This window comes from Budorcas taxicolor, chromosome 25 (assembly GCF_023091745.1).
Source record: "Budorcas taxicolor isolate Tak-1 chromosome 25, Takin1.1, whole genome shotgun sequence".
In the NCBI taxonomy this organism is placed as follows: domain Eukaryota; kingdom Metazoa; phylum Chordata; class Mammalia; order Artiodactyla; family Bovidae; genus Budorcas; species Budorcas taxicolor.
The window spans coordinates 43,307,952-43,327,454 of NC_068934.1; the positions used below are offsets into that span (position 1 = coordinate 43,307,952).

At 61.4% G+C, this 19,503-nt stretch overlaps 1 protein-coding gene and 1 non-coding gene across 2 annotated transcripts; both read left to right on the forward strand.

The window, feature by feature from the left end:
- Positions 1-2,627: 2,627 nt before the first annotated feature.
- PLCB3 (phospholipase C beta 3) lies at positions 2,628-19,053 on the forward strand. Its single transcript, XM_052661672.1, has 31 exons — positions 2,628-2,756; positions 6,322-6,399; positions 6,665-6,733; positions 6,821-6,961; positions 7,183-7,262; positions 7,366-7,419; positions 7,512-7,587; positions 7,690-7,790; positions 8,325-8,491; positions 8,566-8,712; positions 9,616-9,856; positions 10,057-10,141; positions 10,217-10,403; positions 11,131-11,336; positions 12,154-12,250; positions 12,330-12,414; positions 12,697-12,821; positions 13,166-13,320; positions 13,401-13,562; positions 14,143-14,242; positions 14,327-14,431; positions 14,646-14,737; positions 16,002-16,167; positions 16,256-16,291; positions 16,404-16,596; positions 17,150-17,291; positions 17,382-17,458; positions 17,753-17,842; positions 17,933-17,990; positions 18,279-18,365; positions 18,456-19,053. The coding sequence occupies exons 1-31, from the start codon at positions 2,658-2,660 to the stop codon at positions 18,657-18,659; spliced, it is 3,705 nt and encodes a 1,234-aa protein (XP_052517632.1). The 5' UTR covers positions 2,628-2,657; the 3' UTR covers positions 18,660-19,053.
- TRNAA-UGC (transfer RNA alanine (anticodon UGC)) lies at positions 15,794-15,866 on the forward strand. The gene has a single exon. It is a non-coding gene; the product is annotated as a tRNA-Ala (tRNA).
- Positions 19,054-19,503: the final 450 nt, after the last annotated feature.

Below are 19,503 nucleotides of genomic sequence, written 5' to 3' on the forward strand. Positions count from 1 at the left end.
GTCCCCTGAGGGGTCTCTAGGCTGAACAGGGAAGACAGAGCCAGGGCCGCTCTTCCTGAATCCCTCTCTCCACTCTCTGTGCCACCCCCAGGACACTCCCAGATTCCTCAGGCTGACTCCCCTATCTGTCCAGTCCCTCCCCATGGCCACCTACTCTATGTTAGCATAGAAGGCCATGATGGCTTGCAGCTGCCTTGGAGGCTTGACCGCCTAGCACAAAATCTTGGAGTGGAATAACTGGGTGCAAATCCTGCCTCTGCCCTAGGCTGAGAGGCCCTGGGCCAGTCACCTACCTACCCTGAGCCTCTTCAAAGGGGCTGATTCCGCTGACTTCTGGTGATTTGTGGCTGAGGTCGGTGCTCCAAGACCATATCCCAGCCCTTAGCCTCCTGTCCTCCTCATCCTTCCAGCCCCAGGCTGTAGCCTCCCCAGCCCCACCTCTCCTGGGGTCCTGGCCCCCCTCCCCCAGAGAGCAGCTGAGGCTGCTTTCAGCACTTCCTAAAGCAGAGGCCCTAGGGAGGGTCCTGTGGCTGAGACCGCTCCCTTAATCAAGGGTAGAGGCCGGAAAGACTGCGTTCCTTCCACCATTACGGCTTGCCGAGAAACCCTATTACCATTACCAAGGCAGGAAGAAAGTGTGCAAGGAGGAAGAAGCCCTCTAATGGGGGTTGCCCTGGCCTCCGGAGACACGGTGGGTGGGGAGGGCCTCAGGCCCAGGAAACAGGCTCCCATCTTGTTTTTCAAGAAGCTGCTGCCTAGAGCTTCTACCCCTAAGCTCAGGCCACAGCACCAGGCCCTGCTGGCCCTGGCACTGGCTGGCAGGCCCCCTGGCCCAGAGCTGACCCATGTCCTTTCCACTCTGCTCCCTGGCATCTCCACAATCTGCTGTCCTTTCCTTAGATATCCAGTACCCAGGGATCATCTCATACCCATTTGCCTACCTCATCCTCTGACAACCTCCAGCTTCTGGGCAAGGTGACGGAAGTACAAAGACTGGGTTCGGCTGGTAGACCTGCACCCAGGCTAGGGGGAGGAGAGGCCCATCTCCACCCTGCATGGCTACCAGTGAGACCTCGTGGTCCCTGAGTCTCTGAGGGGTACGGCTCTGTTGCTCTGATGAGAGAGGACAAGGATCACAAGTCCAATCCTGCTTTCCTTGTCTCTTCAAGAGCAAGGAGTGAAGAAAGGACAGAAGCTGGCCTTCAAGACAGAGGGCTGCAATCCTCCTACCAAGCTGTGTGACCTTGGGTGAGTCCTTTCCCCTCTCTGGGCCTCAAGTTGAGATAATAATCACACCCACAGGGCCTTGGCCAATGGCTAGGAGATCTGTTAGGTTAGGGTTGGTGCCCAACATGGTGGGGATTTTTGAGGATGGCCAGTGCCAGGCAGAGTTGCCCTTGGGGGTCTGAGAGCCTGGGGCAAAGGCAGCCTGTAGGGCTGCCTCCTCCTTGACTGACCCCTCCTCCCCCAGAAACAGCTCCGTCTCTTTCTGGGTTTCTAGGTGACTTGGCTGGCCCCTCTGGATGAGTTCTACTTTAAACCTGCTGCTGCTACTGCCTCTGTATTGGAGGGGCTCCCACAGGGGCCCCCAGGCAGGAGCCCCCCCAGCCAAGCCCTGCGGGAGGGGCTGCAGCCCCCACCCATCTCAGTGCCCATGCGCCTTCCAGCGGCTCAGGTCCCTGGCACGCCGCAGATTCCAGGGCACCTGCTGTGGGCCAGGCGTGGCAGAGCCCCTCCTCAACCCTCCTAGTTCATGGACACCCAGGAGGCTTCTGACCCCTCCAGGCAAAACGACCAGCTGTCCCCTTCTCAGTTTGCAGTTGGGAGCCCCACAGGGACAGGTTCCAGGCTGAGCTGGGGGTGTGGGGGTTGGGAGTGGGTTCTGCGAAACAAGAAGGGCGCTGTTCCAGGGCTCGCTCTACAAAGCCAGGGTGCTTGGGTCCTCAAAGGAGGCGGCAGGCGCCGGGCCTCCCCGGGCTAGGGACGGGGGGAGGGCGCCTGCGGCGGGAGGCCCATTAGCTTGCTAATTGCTCTCAGGGAGGGGGACCGAGCTGCTGGTGGAGGGGGTGAGGCGATGTGAGGGCAGAGAGGGGGGGTGGGAGTGGCTTTTCCAGCACTCAGCTAAATGCTGCAGGAGTCGTTGGAAGGCAAGCCGGTGTCTTCTCCCCCAGGCCCAAGTACTGCTCTCTGGTAATATCCCCGCCCCTGCCCCTCAGAAACAGTGGGCTGACCCCAGCGCCGGTCTTCAGCAGCGCCCTCTACACCCAGTCCCCCTAGCTGCACCCCGATCCCTAAGCGCCCTCCCTCCACCTCGAGCCGGTTCAGCTGAGTTCCCCCAGCGAAGTGCCTCAGTCCAGGCGCGCCCCGGGTCCCATCCCTCCCCCGGCTGCAGTCGCCGCCCCGGCCGCCAGGGGGAGCCGACGCGAAGCGGGCCGGCCGGACGCTGTGGGAGGGGGCGGTCCCGCTGCGGCCCCGCCCCCGCCCCGCCCCGGCCGGGCCCCGCCGATTCTCTGGTCTGTCCGGGACAGACTGGCTGGCGGGCGGGCGCAGACGCCGCCGGGCCGGAGCGGGCCGTGCGGGAGCGCGCGGAGGGAACAGCGGCGCCGTCGGGTCCCCGTCGGGGCTCCGCGGGTCCCCGACCCGCCCCCGGCCTGGCTATGGCGGGCGCCAGGCCCGGCGTCCACGCGCTGCAGCTGGAGCCGCCCACCGTCGTGGAGACCCTGCGGCGCGGGAGTAAGTTCATCAAATGGGACGAGGTGAGTGCAGGGGCCCCCTGCTCCTCCCAGATCCGGGGACTCTGTCACGCCTGCTCCGCCAGACGCCGGGGACCCCCGGCACAGACTGGCCTGATCACCGCGCCACCCCCATCCCAGCCTGGCTGCGCTCCGGAAACTTGAGTCCCCAATCGTCCCCGTAAGGAAGACTTCGTCCCCCACCCGCTAGTCCAGCCCCTCATCTGCGGAAAATTTGACATTTATTCCTTGGCTCGGAGATTTCGAACCCCAATAAATCCTAGCCCCCGTTCTTCTCACCTCTCCCTGCCCGTCTAATTCTCGTTCCCCCACCCTGGCCTGGTCACCAGACCCCTGCCCGGCACTGGACGGTCTGGCTCAAGAACCATGGCCCCCACTCTGGCTTAGCGTACCCCCATTCTGACTGGGTGCCTCTGGGACCCTGCTCTTCCTCTTACCCTAGTTTGAACATTCTTCTCCATTCATCACTTTTTCACCCTGTTCTGGCTGGCACCCGTTTGCCCTGCTTCTAGATCCCGGCCCAGCTCCTCGCTCTGGTGGGAGTACCAAGTCACCCCACGTGCAGACTTTGCCCCCCAAGTTCTTCCACCTCGGGGGAACTTTGCTCACCACTCCTTAGCACCGGGACTTTGAACCCCAATAAATCCTGGCGCCCCCTTTATCTGACTTGCCCCTGCTGCATCCCCGAGGCCCCGCTCCCACCTGCGGCTCGGCGACGGGTCCTGCCCCTCACGCTCGATTCCACAGCGCCCCCGCCCCTGCCCCCTGGGCCCCTCCTCGCCGGCCTGAGCTTCCTTGCTGCTCCTTCCCAGCCAGGCCGGAGGCCTGGAAGACTCCCGGCTCCTTTCCGGCTGGGTGGGGCGGGTAGGCGTGAGAGCTGGGGGAGGGGCTGGGGGCGTGGCCTGAGGTAACAGGTGTGCCCTAGAGGGTGTCCCGGCGCCCCTGGGACTAGGGTAGACCCCTCCCCCCAGGCCGGCTTGAAGGGAAAAGTTTCTCCTTTTCCTTCCAGTGTGATAAACCCAAATAAGGAAGTGGGAACAGGGAGAGGGCCCTGGGGGTGGGGTGGGGGTTGCTGACAAGGACTTCGGGCCTGAGAGGCTGGGGTTCCGGCTGCCTTTGAAGACCGGGCCCCTGAGGAGGGTTAGAGGGAGGCTCTGGAGGCAGTGCCCACAGAACTAGCCCCTCTTCACACTACTGGGGGCCCCTGAGCCCCAGGGCAGGGTTGGTAGTCCCAGAGAAGGCTGAGGGTAGGTGTCAGCCCAGTGAGGTGGGGAGGCCCAAGCACCCCAAAAGTTCCCAAGCTGCCGTCCCCTCTGCCTCCAGCTCAGCCTTCCATCTTTCCTAAGCAAAGCCTAAGATGGGCGGGGCTAGTGCAGTCCCCAGAGAAGACAATGGCACCCCACTGCAGTACTCTTGCCTGGAAAATCCCATGGACAGAGGAGCCTGGTAGGCTGCAGTCCATGGGGTTGCGAAGAGTCAGACATGACTGAGCGACTTCACTTTGACTTTTCACTTTCATGCATTGGAGAAGGAAATGACAACCCACTCCAGTGTTCTTGCCTGGAGAATCCCAGGGACGGGGGAGCCTGGTGGGCTGCCGTCTATGGGGTCACACAGAGTCGGACACGACTGAAGCAACTTAGCAGCAGCAGCAGTGCAGTCCCCATCCTCCTGCAGATGGAAACTGAGTCTGGAGAACAGAGACTTGATCCCAGGCCCCACGGTGGGGTGGCAGCTGAGGCCAGCAGCTGGGAGTCTGGCAGAGGTCCTGGTTCCCTGCTTCCCAAACCTTGGGACTCGGGAGCCACACTTGTTATTGTTGTTCAATTGCTCAGTCTTGTTGAACCCTCCATGGACTGAAGCCTGCCAGGCGAGGGGTTTCCCAGGCAGGAATACTGGAGTGCATTGCTCTTTCCACCTCTAGGGGATCTTCCCGATCCAGGGATCGAACTCGCATTCCCTGCATTAGCAGGTGGATTCTTTACCGCTGAGTCACCAGGAAAGCCTCTGGAACCATGCTAGTAATGTTAGTCGGTCAGTCATGCCAGACTCTTTGTGAACCCATGGACTGTAGCCCACCAGGCTCGTCTGTCCGTGGAATTCTCCAGGCAAGAATACTGGCGTGGGTTGCTGTTTCCTCCTCCAGGGGATCTTCCGGACCCAGGGACTGCACCTGGGTCTCCTGCATTTCAGGCAGATTCTTTACCGTCTGAGCTACCAGGGAAGCCCTGGAGCCATACTGCCTGCGTGCACATCCTGGCTCCTTTCCTTGACCTTAGGAAAGCTGCATAGTCCTTCTGTGCCTTAGTCTTCTCAAATGTAAAATGAGAAGAACAGTAGCACAAACCTCATAGGATGTTTAGAGAACTGAGTGAGCCCCTAGATAGCGAGTGCTTAGACCTGTACCTGGCAAGCAGAAGGGAGGGTGAGCTGTTGTACTGACCACCAGTGAGCAGTAACTTGGGAGTGGCACCAGGGTGAGGCAGGGTCTCCTGTGGGCCTGGGGCAAGAGAGTTCTGGGCTTCCCTCCTGGCTCAGTGGTAAAGAATCCTCTTGCCAGTGCCTGCTAATGCAGGAGATGCGAGTTTGATCCCTGGGTCAGGAAGATCTCCTGGAGAAGGAAATGGCAACTCACTCCAGCATTCTGGGCTAGAAAATCCCACGGACGGAGGAGCCTGAGAGGCTACAATCCAAGGGGTCGCAAAGACTCGGGCACCACTGAGCAGCAGCTAAACAGCCACAGGAGAGTTCTGCCTGTGGCCACTTGGTCACTTGGGCCCTGGCTGAGTCTTAGCTGCTGATGACACCATCCCCTCCCCACTGCTGCTGGTCCTGAGTCACACAGGGTGGCTCTTCTCAGAAATGGAGCCAGTACACCCTTTTGCTGCCCTCCCACCAGGCTGTTTGAGTGAGGGCTGAATTCACTGTCCAGGCCTGAGGGCAGGATGAGTACCTGTCCAAGGAGACTTAGTCTGTGCTGTAAGATGGGTGGGGGGAGCCTCGAAGCTGTGGGACTCCAGTGGGATGCAGAGTGGGGGGTAATGGATTTTGAGGCCAATGTAAGGGGTGGCTTGCTGTCCTGGGGACCTGAGGGACACAGAGGACCATGAGGGTCAGGCTTCCAAACCCTCTTCTTTCATTCCATAAATATTCCCAAGGGGGCTGTGGGGGCTTCAGCCACCAGGGACCTCTCAGACCTTCTGAGGAAACAGCCCAGGGTTGGGGTCTGGGGAGGCCTCTCCAAGGAGGCAGATCAGATTTCATGGGTAAAGAAAGAAAGGAAGATATCCCTGCACGGGAACAATGATGCAAAACCTGGGGACGGGGAGTGGACAGTTAGTGGTCCATGTGACAGAGTCTTAGGGCAAGAAGGAGGTGGGGCTGGGAGGGGCCTAGGAACTCAGCTTTGTCCTGAGGACTGAAAGGAGCCACAAAGGGCCGGTGGCCTGGCTGCGCCGTCATCTTCGCTCACTACAGAAAGATTGGAGTGGATGGGCCTGGGGTGCCAGGGCCCAAACCGGGGCAGCAGCCCTCACTCCCTGACCCCTGCCATCCATCTCGTCCCCAGGAGGCCTCCAGTCGGAACCTGGTAACCCTGCGTGTGGACTCCAATGGCTTCTTCCTGTATTGGACGGGACCCAACATGGTGAGGGCGGCGCTGGCACAGCTTGCTTGGGTCTAGGGCCCCTGCCCCAGACCCCCCGAAATCATTCCCTGCCCCTGCTCTTGGGGGTGGGGCCCCGCTGCTGCCTGACCTCTCCCACAGTTCCCTGGACAGGAAGTGCTATGGGTGGGGGCTAAGACGGGCTACAGCAGGGGGTGAGCACTCCCTGGCCCCGGTGGGGAGCTTGGGGGCTTCCGGCTCTCATCCTGGAGCCTCTCAGACCCACTGTGGCATCTGGTTTCCCCAGGAGGTGGACACACTCGACATCAGTTCCATCAGGGACACCAGGACGGGCCGTTATGCCCGCCTGCCCAAGGTGAGTGATGGGGCCCAGGTTATGGATGGGAGTGAGGCAGTAGGGGAAGGGGACAGCCCTCTTCACCCGTGGCTCTCACTTACTCAGGACCCCAAGATCCGGGAGGTGTTGGGCTTCGGGGGCCCTGATGCCCGGTTGGAGGAGAAGCTGATGACAGTGGTGGCTGGGCCAGACCCGGTGAATACAACATTCTTGAACTTCATGGCCGTGCAGGACGATACAGCCAAGGTGGGCTGGGATCGATGGCTGGGCCTGGGGGAGCTACCGCCTCACTTGCTGAGTCGGCCATCACTTAATAGGCACCTGCTGTGTACTAAGCTGTCCTCTGCCCCTTTTTCTAATCATCCTCTGACAAAGCGGTTTTTAAGCATTTCCTGTGTATCCGACAGTGGCTGAGCCAGCCCCTCTGTCCCCCATTCACCCCCTGCTCCTGGATCCTGACCCCTCAGGTCTGGTCCGAGGAGCTCTTCAAGTTGGCTATGAACATCCTGGCTCAGAACGCCTCCCGGAACACCTTCTTGCGCAAAGCGTGAGCCCTGGGCCTGCCCTGGGGAAGCGCGGGGCAGGAGTGCATGGTGGGGGGTCCAGGAGGCTGTTGTCCCAGGGCGTGACCCTCCCACCTATCTCCCCAGATACACGAAGCTGAAGCTGCAGGTAAACCAGGATGGACGGATTCCAGTCAAGAAGTGAGCACCCCTTTCCCTCCTCAGCACCTCCTCTGCTGTTCTGACCTTGGTGACCTTTGCCCCACTGACCCTAACTCCTCCCATCTGCTCAGCATCCTGAAGATGTTCTCAGCAGACAAGAAGCGGGTAGAAACTGCACTGGAATCCTGTGGCCTCAATTTCAACCGAGTGAGGGGCCTGGGGACAGGGGTTGGGCGGGTGTCACAGTGGGCGCCTGCTCTTTGAGGGCTGGCTGACCCTGGGTTCTGACTCTCCACTCCTGGCCCCTAGAGCGAGTCCATCCGGCCTGACGAGTTTTCCTTGGAAATCTTCGAGCGGTTCCTGAACAAGCTGTGTCTGCGGCCGGACATTGACAAGATCCTGCTGGAGATGTGAGCAGGGCCGACCTGCCCACCGGCCCCCATGAGCTGCGTCGGGCCTCTGCCGGCAGCAGCGTTCCTTCCAGTCCCGGGAAGGGAGGTGGAGCTCTCGGGGGTCTCTGTGTGCTGGGCTGTGGCTATGCTCAAGGCTGCCTGGGACTCTGCTGTGGACAGTTCTGTGTTGACCTTTCTTGGCCAGGGATGCTCCTGAGACAGCAGGAGGTCCCCCGCGCTGGGGACCAGAATGCATTGGCTCAGATGGGTTGTGGGTGACCCTGGAGCTGAGGTTGGGCTCACGAACTGCAGGCAGGCATGGTGTGGCGGGCCAAGCCCTTGGTGGCTTCCAAAGCTCTTACTGATACCAGCTTCGGCACCAAGTGGTCAGGGGAGTGGATGGGGAAGCAGGCCCGGAGGGGCTGAGACTGGCCCCCGTCCCCATCAGAGGGCTCTGGAACTAGGCACCGACTTTCTGACTCCTCCCCAGGTGAGGGTTTGAAGCAGGGGCTGGTGAGGCTGCAGCCTAACCCAGCATCCCGTCCCCTCCAGAGGCGCCAAGGGCAAACCTTACCTGACACTGGAGCAGCTCATGGATTTCATCAACCAGAAGCAGCGGGACCCGCGGCTCAACGAAGTACTGTACCCGCCTCTGCGGCCCTCCCAGGCCCGGCTGCTCATCGAGAAGTACGAGCCCAACAAGCAGTTCCTGGAGCGAGGTGAGCCAGTGTGGGAGCTGGGGGCAAGGTGGGAGGGGCCCCACTGACCCTGCTGACCCCACCCTGCCCCCCAGACCAGATGTCCATGGAGGGCTTCAGCCGCTACCTGGGAGGTGAGGAGAACGGCATTCTGCCGCTTGAGGCCTTGGATCTGAGCGCAGACATGACCCAGCCGCTCAGTGCCTACTTCATCAATTCCTCGCATAACACCTATCTCACGGGTGAGTGTGCCCATCCTAGCGTGACCTCTGCCCTCTTGTCCTTAGATGCCTCCCTCCCTTTGGGGTGGCCCATGCTGCGGAAGCAAGCCAGAAATAGCAAGCCTGTCCTGGGGAGCGGGCTTCTCTGCATGGGTTTCCCCGGGGGTCCAGGAGGCTTCCCCAGGGCAAGGGCTGAAGCCTGCACCTGCCCTGTGAAGGACAGCCTGTATATTGGAGGGGTGGGGGGCTGGAACTGGGGACCACCTGGTGCTCTTAAGCTGAAAGGAGGCCAAGAGGTGGAGTGGGGCGGGGTGGGGTGAGGTGGGGCAGGTATCCACGAGAGGGGCCCTGGAGGCACGGAAAGAACGGACGGAATTTGCCCTGATCCTGAGTGAATGGGAAGGCTTCTTGCAAGGTGTTGAGCAGGGGGAGGTGATGTGACCTGGTACGTTTTTAGAAGGATGACGCCCAGTGGTCCACAGAGATTGGATGGGAGGCAGGGAGGAGCCTGCTGTCCCCAGGAGGAGGTGACAGAGGCTGTTCCAGGGCAGCCACCGTGGAGGGAAGAAAGGGAAGCAGGGGGCCATGAGGGTGCTGGGGACAACTCCCAGTGCAGGCCAGTGGGATGGGGGTGATGGGAGTTCATCTGAGAGAGGGTGAGACCTGGAGGTGGAAGGCCCCACCTGTCAGCCAGTGCCGGTGGATGCTGACTCTGCCTGGCTTTGGGGCTTTGGGGAGAGGTGATGCCGGTTCCGCAGTGAATCAAGGAGTGATCAGCAGTTGCCCAGACAAAGCAAGCCCAGGCCAGGCCACCACGGGGCTCTGCATCCCCGGCACGGCCCCACCCAGCTCAGCGCAGGCCTGGGGAGGAGGGTGAGGAGCCAGGCTGGCTGGGCACTGGTGGTGATGGAGCCTGGCCTCCAGCGGGACAGCTGGCCGGAACCTCGTCGGTGGAGATGTACCGGCAGGCGCTGTTGTGGGGCTGCCGCTGCGTGGAGCTGGACGTGTGGAAGGGGCGGCCGCCCGAGGAGGAGCCGTTCATCACGCACGGCTTCACCATGACCACGGAGGTGCCGCTGAGAGACGTACTCGAGGCCATCGCGGAGACCGCCTTCAAGACCTCGCCCTACCCCGTCATCCTCTCCTTTGAGAACCACGTGGACTCGTGAGTGGGAACCCGATCTCAGCCGGGGGGAGTCCCTGTTGACCCAGGGACAGCCACTCACCATGGCACTGTTGGATTGCTCCTGTGACCTCTGACCCTGGGAAAGGGTGACCCTTTCAGTGATCTTGCCAGCCTCTGACCCACTCTGGGGACTTCAGCTTCACCCCAGGAACCTCTGACCTCTGACCTTGGCCCCACAGGGCGAAACAGCAGGCCAAGATGGCCGAGTACTGCCGCTCCATCTTTGGGGATGCTCTGCTCATCGACCCCCTGGACAAGTACCCGGTATGGGGCTCAGAGCCGGGGCGGAGCATGGGCGTTAGGGCGCCCAGCAGACGCTGACCTGTCCATGCCCACCAGCTGGCCCCGGGCGTCCCCCTGCCCAGCCCCCAGGACCTGATGGGCCGCATCCTGGTGAAGAACAAGAAGCGGCACCGACTCGGCAGCGGCGTCCCTGACAGCTCCGTGCGCAAGCGGCCGCTGGAGCAGAGCAACTCGGCCCTGAGCGAGAGCTCCGCCACCACCGAGCCCTCTTCGCCCCAGCTTGGTGAGATTCTGGCCTGACCTCCAACCCCAGTCCCGACCCTAAGTCCCCACTTCTCTGAGCCCAGCCCTCCCTGGAGATGTGCCTTCTGCTCCCAGCCTGACCTCTCCCCTCTCTGAGCCACTTGCCGCCAGGGATGTGGTTCCATCCACCTTCTGACCCTTCAGTCTCAGCCTCCAGCTAGCACCTCACAGAGGTGTTTCCTCTCAACCAGGTTGTGACTCAGACCTCTGACCTCTGAACTCAGTGAACCATCTCTCTCCTGAGATCCCTTCTGAGTATACCCTCCCAGCGGGTCCTCTTCAGCTCACCCTGACCTCTCACTTTATTGAGGTCCCTCTTCCATCTGACCCCTGAGTGCTCACCTCCCTAAGCCCCTTCACGGGGTGTGGCCCTAACTGACCCCTGACTTGGCACCTCACCTTGTCATCCTCCCCCCGCTACTGTCAAGGCTGTTGTATCCCAGTTCTCAGCCTTCTGAGCCACCCTACCTATCTCCCTGAGTTACATCTCTCCAGATGCACCCTGACCTTTGACCTTTGACTCCTCTACACTATGACTGGTTTTGATCCCATTCAACTCCTGACCTCCCCCCTCTCCCCAGCAACACTGCGCTGAGAGTACCCCTGGACTCCGTGAGGCAGCTCTGCACCCCCCCGGGCCCAACCCTTCCTGGCTCCTGAGCGACTGTGTGCCCTGACCCCTGACCCCATGGCCTTGTCCTCTGCAGGGTCCCCCAGCTCTGACAGCTGCCCAGGCCTGAGCAATGGGGAGGAGGCGGGCCTCGAGAAGCCCAGCCTGGAGCCTCGGAAGTCTCTGGGGGAGGAGGGTTTGCAGCGGGGCCCTGATGCTCTTGGACCTGCCTACCGGGAGGATGAGGAGGAGGACGAGGAAGAGGAGGAACAGACGGACCCCAAAAAGCCGACCACGGATGAGGTCAGGCCTGCGAGTGGGATGGGGGGGTGGCGGCATGCCTTCACTTCCCAAGTGGGCTGAGCCCTGACTGTGCCAGGCACAGCCCTGAGCACTGGGTCCACCTGCCCTCCCAGAGTTCACGCATGGGGGGTGTGTGTGGAGTGGGGGAGGGTCTTAGGTAGACAGGTGTGGAAACAACTGTAAAATTGTGTTTGGGATATGGGCTGGGAGGGGTGAGTTAGGGTGTAGAACCGGGGTGAGGAGTGGGGAGTCAGACCTCTTCGAGGACGTTGGGTGAGCAGACTGAGGAAGGGGGGCTATGCCAAGGCCCTGTGGCAGGGCCAGAGAGTGTGGAGGAGGGAGGGGCACTGAGTTCTGGGGAAAGGCGGTGACAGGAAAGGTCAGCGCTGAGACTGGGTTTGGGAGGGGCCCAGAGTGGGGATGGGTGTGGGCAGAGGTGAGTGAGCTCAGGTCGCAAGGCTTGGGGAATCTTGTGAGGTAACCAGGAAAAGGTGGCAAGGCGGTGGCTGGAAATGAGAGTAGGGGTGGGAATTTGGGGGCTCACCCTCATGTGAATAATTGAACCCCTGAGGTTGGCTGAGGAGTTCCAGCTTCCAAGGATCAGCGGGGCAGGAGGCACACCGGGAAGGTGGGGTCCAGGGCCCGGTCAGCAAGGCCCAGAGAGAAGGTTGTGGGGCGCGTGGGACTATGACGGACAGGCTGTGGCCGGGCTGGGAGGAGGGTCAGCGCTTCCTCTGTGGTGCGGGGGCAGGTGAGGGAACTTCCAAGTCCCGGCTGGGGGGCACGGAACCGCTGACCCTGCGACTGGGGGCCGCAGGGCACCGCCAGCAGTGAGGTCAACGCCACTGAGGAAATGTCCACACTCGTCAACTACATTGAGCCTGTCAAGTTCAAGTCCTTCGAGGCTGCTCGAAGTGAGTGGGGGGAGCGGTGGGAGAGGGGGAGGCAGTCGGGCTCTGCCAGGCCTGATGCCCTCCCACCTCCACCCCCCAGAGAGGAACAAGTGCTTCGAGATGTCATCCTTCGTGGAGACCAAGGCCATGGAGCAACTGACCAAGAGCCCCATGGAGTTCGTGGAGTATCCTTCCGCGCTGGCGGTCTGGCAGGCCAGGGTGGGGCTGCTCCCTGGGAGGCAGGCTCGGGTGGTTCTGCCACTCCTGACTCTCGAGCACCCCTGTCTGGGTTGGGAGTGGGTCTGGGAGACTGCCCAGGGCCTAAGCTGAGAAGTGGGGGACTGCGGGGCAGCTTGAGCCAAGGCCGGGAGGTGTGTTCACAGGAGCCGAGGATGGGCCTGGAGCAGTGGGCTCAAGGCAGAATGCGGGGCCAGTACCTGCCTGTGCTCCCTGACTGCCAACCTCAGATACAACAAGCAGCAGCTCAGCCGCATCTACCCCAAGGGCACCCGCGTGGACTCGTCCAACTATATGCCCCAGCTCTTCTGGAACGTGGGCTGCCAGCTCGTTGCACTCAACTTCCAGACCCTGGGTGAGCACTGCCCTGCCTTGACCTTTGACCTCTGGCCCCCAGCCTCACTAACTTCTGCCCCCTGACCCTGTGAATCTTGACTACAGGGACCTCTGACTCAGTCTAATCCCAGATCCCCAAATCCAAACAAGACCTCGGCTGACCCTAACCCCTGACCTTGGCAGATGCTAGACCTGGTCCCTTGTCCAGTATTCTTGGAGTCTGGATCCTGGATGCCATCTGATCTGACCTGAATGACCCCTGGTTTCTCCACTGCTCTGCACAGCAGTGTCCTTCCTGACCCCTGACCCTGTTCCACCTGCTGACCCTCGCCCTCCCCATGTCGTGCACCCGCCCCTCCCCAGATGTGCCGATGCAGCTCAACGCCGGTGTGTTTGAGTACAACGGGCGCAGTGGCTACCTACTCAAGCCTGAGTTCATGCGGCGGCCGGACAAGTCCTTTGACCCCTTCACCGAAGTCATCGTGGACGGCATCGTGGCCAATGCTGTGCGGGTCAAGGTGGGGCCGGGAAGGGCGCAGGCCAGAGTGTCCCGGGGGTGGGACTTTTGAGCAGCCTCCTCACCCTCCTGGCCCCCCAGGTGATCTCGGGGCAGTTCCTGTCCGACAGGAAGGTGGGCATCTACGTGGAGGTGGACATGTTCGGGCTCCCTGTTGACACACGGCGCAAGTACCGCACGCGGACCTCACAGGGGAACTCGTTCAACCCCGTGTGGGATGAGGAGCCATTCGACTTCCCCAAGGTGAGCCCCAGACCTGCCAGACTCCCTTGGTGGGGAAACAGGAGCGCCGTATGGTCGGGGGTCAGAGGCAGGGGTGCCGAGGCTAGGCCTGTCACCCAGGTCCTGTCTGTCCCCGCGTCAGGCTGGAGCTCCCTGCCCTCTGTGGGGTCAGGGTGGGGGGACAGGAAGCTGAAATGGCAGGAGGTCCCATAGCCCCCTGGGGGCATAGCCCACCCCCTCTCCCAGGCAGGAGGGACTTGCTGGAAGCTCACCCCAGCTTCTCCCTGCCTCCCAGATGGATGGGCCTGCCAAGGATGCGGCCTGTCTCATGCACGGCTCGCTCTAGGTGCTAAGCCGGCAGTGACCAGACCCATTCCTCCATAATGATGCCTAGAGGGGTCTGTCTGCCTGTTTTCTGGACTCAGGGCTCTGGGGAACGCTGGCCACCTCTGGCCAGGCTGTGGAGGTGCGGGTCCACCATTGGCTCAGTGGCGATGGTGACTGATGGTCTGTGGTTGGGTCCTGTGGTCCAGGGGCCCACTCTGGGTGGCGGCCTTGCTGGCCATGGTCAGCTGCGGCTCAGAACAGTCTGGGCCCTCAGGTGGTGCTGCCCACGCTGGCTTCGCTGCGCATCGCGGCCTTTGAGGAGGGGGGCAAGTTCGTGGGGCACCGGATCCTGCCTGTCTCCGCCATCCGCTCAGGTGAGACCATCTGGGCTCTGGGCAGTTGCGGGGGCACAGTGTGTGGGGACCTGTGCTCAGCCCCCTTCCCTCCTGCCCTTCCAGGGTACCATTACATCTGCCTGCGGAACGAGGCCAACCAGCCACTGTGCCTGCCAGCCCTGCTCATCTACACCGAGGCCTCCGACTACATCCCCGATGACCACCAGGGTGAGCCGCACAGGGCTGGGCCAGGGCAGACCAGGCAGGGTGGGGACAAGGACACCACCAGGGCCTGGGAGTGGCTGGGACTGGTGGCTCCAGGTGGGTGGTAAACAGATCTGAGGGTGGTTTTGTGGTCCCTGCGTGAGACCAGAGCTGGGGAGGGTGTGGGTCCCTGGGGTTCTGTCTCTGAGACCCTTGCCCTCTGCCCCTCCACCCCCAGACTATGCAGAGGCCCTGATCAACCCCATCAAGCATGTCAGCCTGATGGACCAGAGGGCCAAGCAGCTGGCTGCCCTCATTGGGGAGAGCGAGGTGAGCCCGGGCAGGTCAGGGGCAGGCACAGTGATGCCTGGAGGGGTCTGTCTGCCTGTGCTCTTGACAGGCAGGAGGCAGCAGGGCCCAGGCTCACCTGGACCCTGGGGGTCAGGGTGGGGGAGTGGTCAGAGCTGACCCCTGGGCCCAGCCCTGGTGGGGAAGCACCCTGCAGCTTTCTCCGCTCTCCTCCGTCTGCACTGCCCATGCCAGTCCCAGCTGGCGGTAGGACACTTCTCCCCGAGGGGCCTGTACCCTGCTTGCTGCTGATGCCAGCTTCATGGGTTCACCCGCACTGTCCCTCCAGCCCTGGGCTCTGCCTTCAGCGCCCTTCCACCATGCTGCACGGCTGGGGCTTCTGGACTCTCTCGTTCAGGAGGCTCAGCTGCCTGGGGTTACTACACATTCTAAGGAGGTGGAAATCCCTTCTGCATGAGAAAGGCCTTTAGGACTGTCCAGGGCTAGAATTCTGTTGGCTGCTGGCAGGCTCAAAGCCAGGGTGCAGAGTTCAGCCGCTTCATCAGGGCAGTTGGAAGCCCTAAAAGCTTTTCAAGCGTGGTCCTGGGAGCCATGAGACAGCCGTGGCTTCTGCGGGGAGGGGTCAGGAGCAGAGGCTGGCCGCACATCTAGGCCCGGTCCCCTGGGGGCCTGCGGCAGCAGGGAAGAGAGCCGGCTGCCTGGAGGTATTAGCGGGAGAGACTAGTGCCCCCTCTGCGGTCACTTCCTTTGTTGATTTAATCAGGAGCTAAGCATTGAGGAAGATGAGCAGCTGTGGGCAAGGGTGGAGGGGGGACTCAAAGACAGGAGGGAACTTGGGGCTGGGCCAGGGCTTTCCTGAACAATCTAGAAGTTCCTAACCACATGCAGTGAGGCCTTGTATCCTAGAGACACGATCTCACATTCTCTTCCCCATGCCCCATGTGCAAAAAGGGGTTAGAAATGCGTGTCTTGTTCTCATGGAGGTATTCTTACAGCCCCCACATGACAGATGAGAGGAGTCCAGGGCCACGGGCTGAGGGAGGTTGTGAAGGACGGAAGGGTCTAGAGAGGGGGAATTCCCTGGTGGTCCAGTGGTTAGGACTCTGCACTTGCACTGCCAAGGGCCCAGGTTTGATCCCTGGTTGGGGAGCTAAGGTCCTCCACAATTCTCGTGGTGTGGCTCCCTCCCCCCAAAATATTTAAAAAAATAAAAGAAGGGTCTGGAGAGAGTAGCATTTCTGGAAGGAGCATAGAGCATTCTACTTCCTCCACCCCACCCTCGCAGGCTCAGTCTGGCCCGGAGACAAGCCAGGAGACCCAGACTCAGCAGCTGGGGTACCAACTGAACCCACACCCCACGCCCAGCCCACTGGATGCCTCCCCGCGCCGGCCCCCAGGCCCCGCCACCTCCCCGACCAGCTCCTCCATCAGCTCCTCCATCAGCAGCCCAGGTAAGGGGCGGCCTGGCGGTAGGCGGAAAGAGGGAACAGCTCTGCCCTTCTCCAGCTTCTCACAGTCAGCCCTGTCTCTGCTTTCCAGGTCAGCGCGATGATCTCATCGCCAGCATCCTCTCAGGTAGGGGGCGGGCCTGTCCTGGGGGCAGGGCTACTTCTGGAGGGAACTGGTGCCCCAGCAGGCCTGGTCTGCCGCAGCCCAGCCCAGCCCAGCCCGCCTTTGCTGTCCACAGAGGTGGCCCCGGCCCCACTGGATGAGCTCCGAGGCCACAAGGCCCTGGTGAAGCTCCGGAGCCGGCAAGAGCGAGACTTCCGGGAGCTGTACAAGAAACATCAGCGGAAGGCTGTTGCCCTCACGCGCCGGTTGCTCGACAACCTGGCCCAGGCCCGCGCGGGGAGCAGGTGCCGACAGCGGCCCGGTGTCCTGTGAGTGTCCCGCCTGCCCATGTGCTTTGTGCGTGGATGTGAATGTGAATATGAGTATGAGGGTTTCTGCACTAGGTGGGCATAGATGGATGGCCCAGGGCTGCCCTTTTGACCCCCAGGAAGGAGGTTTGCTGCAAGGAAGACAGAGGACTCTGGGTCCCACCCTCTTTGCGACCCCGTGGACTATGTAGTCCATGGAATTCTCCAAGCCAGAATACTGGAGTGGGTAGCCTTTCCCTTCTCCAGGGGATCTTTCAACCCAGGGATTGAACCCAGGTCTCCCACATTACAGGCAGATTCTTTACCAGCTGAGCCACAAAGGAAGCCCCTTTCCACCAGGAGGGATACCTTTTTTGAAGTCCCCATAAGAGCGTGTTTCCAGGGACTGTTGCCCAGACAGGCTCCTAACATTTATGTGGAGCTAACAGGCCTCCTCCTTGGAACCGATCCCACCTCTCCGGGCTGGTCGGAGGGCATCTGCCCTGTCCCCTTGCCCTCCCGGCCCAGGTCCACGTGACAACCTGAGTACTACCCAGAGGGGTTCTCCCCACAGAAGCGGGGAGGACGAGAGGGCAGAAGAGGAAGAGGTTAGCAGGTATCAAGAGTTCCAGAAGAAACAGGTGCAGAGTCTGCTGGAGCTGAGGGAGGCCCAGGTGGACACGGAGGCGGAGCGGAGGCTAGAGCATCTGCAGCAGGTGGGGGCGGCAGGTGGTGGGGGCGGGGGGAGCCTGCCTCTGGGACAGGCCTGTCAGCCCGGGTCACCTCTCGGCCACCTGTGTCTGTAGGCTCAGCTGAAGCTCAGGGAGGTTGTCCTGGACGCTCACATGACTCAGTTGAAGAAACTGAAGGAGATAAACGAGAGGTGAAGGCCGGGGATCTCGTGGGCGGGGTGGTGGGGGGCATACTCCCTGGTGCCACAAGGTGGGCAGAGACACACACACACAGACACAGACACACACACACGTGGAGAGGGGGGTACTCCCTGGTGCCACGAGGTGGGCAGAGACAGACAGACACACACACACACACAGATACACACGCACGCGTGCACGGAGAGGGGCGTACTCCCTGGTACCACAAGGTGGGCAAGCGCATGTCCACACACACACGCCTGTCCTGCCATTGACCCTGCCTGTTCTCCCACTGGCTCCTCCAGGGAGAAGAAGGAACTGCAGAAGATCCTGGACAGGAAACGCCACAACAGTATCTCAGAGGCCAAGACCAGGGAGAAACACAAGAAGGAGGCGTAAGGGCGTCAGGGCTGGGAGCCAGTTGTGTGCTGGGCAGGCCAGGCGGGTACCTGGGCGCTGAGCCCATCCTCCTTGCTTTCGTGCAGGGAACTGACAGAAATTAACCGGCGGCACATCACTGAGTCAGTCAACTCCATCCGTCGGGTGAGTGAAGCTCAGGTGCTGCCCTAGCCCACCCCTGTTCCTTCAGTCATCCTAAATTGGTATCTTGGGTGCCAACCTGCTGTTCCGTCGCCCTAGAGGGACTTCTAGATCCTTTCTCTGTGAGTCTGCTGTTAAGAGTCACCTCAGGACCCTGGTCACACAGCCCCGGGAACCTTCGCCTTCTTGCTCAGAAAGAGGGTCTGCCTGACTTCTCTGCCCCCACAGAGCCCCGGGGCCCAGGCCCCTCCCTTAGAGACCCTTGTGTGAGCCCTTGCCCCCCACACACAGCTGGAGGAGGCCCAGAAGCAGCGGCAGGAACGCCTTGTGGCCGGGCAGCAGCAGGTCCTCCAACAGCTGGCGGAAGAGGAGCCCAAGGTGAGGCCGTTGGTGAGGGGCAGGCAGGCGGCAGGTGGGCAGAGCACTGGGCGGCCTGGCCTGGCCTCTCTGACGCTGCTCCTCCTGCAGCTGCTGGCCCAGCTGGTCCAGGAGTGTCAGGAGCAGCGGGAGAGGCTGCCCCAGGAGATCCGCTGGAGCCTGCTGGGCGAGACACCGGAGGGACTGGGGGACGGGCATCTGGTCGCCTGTGCCAGCAACGGTCACGCGCCTGGGAGCAGCGGGCACCTGCCTGGCGCTGACTCAGAGAGCCAGGAGGAGACTACAAAGCTCTGAACTGGCTGAGCAAGAGGTGGCCACCAGGCCAGGGTGGGTGCTGGGAGGAGGGCAGGAGGCTAAGACACTAAATGCTCTTTCTTTTTTTTTAACTTTTTATCTTTAGAAATTTTATTTTTTTAAACCAGGGCAAGCACCCCACACTAACTCCCTCCTTTTACCCCCCAGGGACCCCATTAGTCCCCAGCCCCTCCTTCCTGCCCTCAGTCCTAGGGAAGGTGCTAGGTGGGTCACACTGGGCCAGAAGGGCCTCACCCCATGACACCCACACCCTAGAGTGGGAGTTGTCTCCCTCACTTCCCCAGGGAACAGTGGGTGGAGCCTTCAAGCTCCGGGAAGTCACATTCTTTCTCTTTCCTTTGGGGATTTTTTTTTTTATGTGAATAAATGTGGATTTCAGGGACCCTGTGTGCAGTGTGGTTTGGGGCAGTGCTAGAGAGGATTCTGGGCCCTAGATCTGGTTCTGCTTTTTCTGGAGCCTCAGTTTTCTCATCTATAAAATGGGCTTGTGGGCATTGTGGGTCAGGCCCCCAGCAAAGGGTTTTGAGACCTCCTTGCCCAGGAACTGCCTGGAGGTCTTGCCAGTGGCCTGACATCAGAGGCCCTCTGGCCTCCCTCAGGCTCTCCCGCCTCTCTGCCCTCTGCCCTGGGCTCTCACTCTGCTTCCCCCGCCCCTTACTCTGGTTATTTTTCTCCCTCCTGGGCTCTTCTTGTCCTCCCTTCATAGAGGCTCAGGCCTCTGCTTCAGGAAGCCTCCCCTGCCCCCTCTTCCTGTAGCCTGATATGACCCAGGCACCCAGCATCTTCCGCCGAGGCTGCTCTTGGCCACACAGGCAGTTGGTTC

Bases quoted from the DNA above. Each gene is read 5' to 3' on its own strand.
- PLCB3 (XM_052661672.1), top strand. From the start codon at position 2,658: ATGGCGGGCGCCAGGCCCGGCGTCCACGCGCTGCAGCTGGAGCCGCCC. The intron at 7,588-7,689 runs GTGAGGGGCCTG...CCTGGCCCCTAG, and splicing joins GTGGCCTCAATTTCAACCGA to AGCGAGTCCATCCGGCCTGA. The intron at 10,404-11,130 runs GTGAGATTCTGG...TGTCCTCTGCAG, and splicing joins GCCCTCTTCGCCCCAGCTTG to GGTCCCCCAGCTCTGACAGC.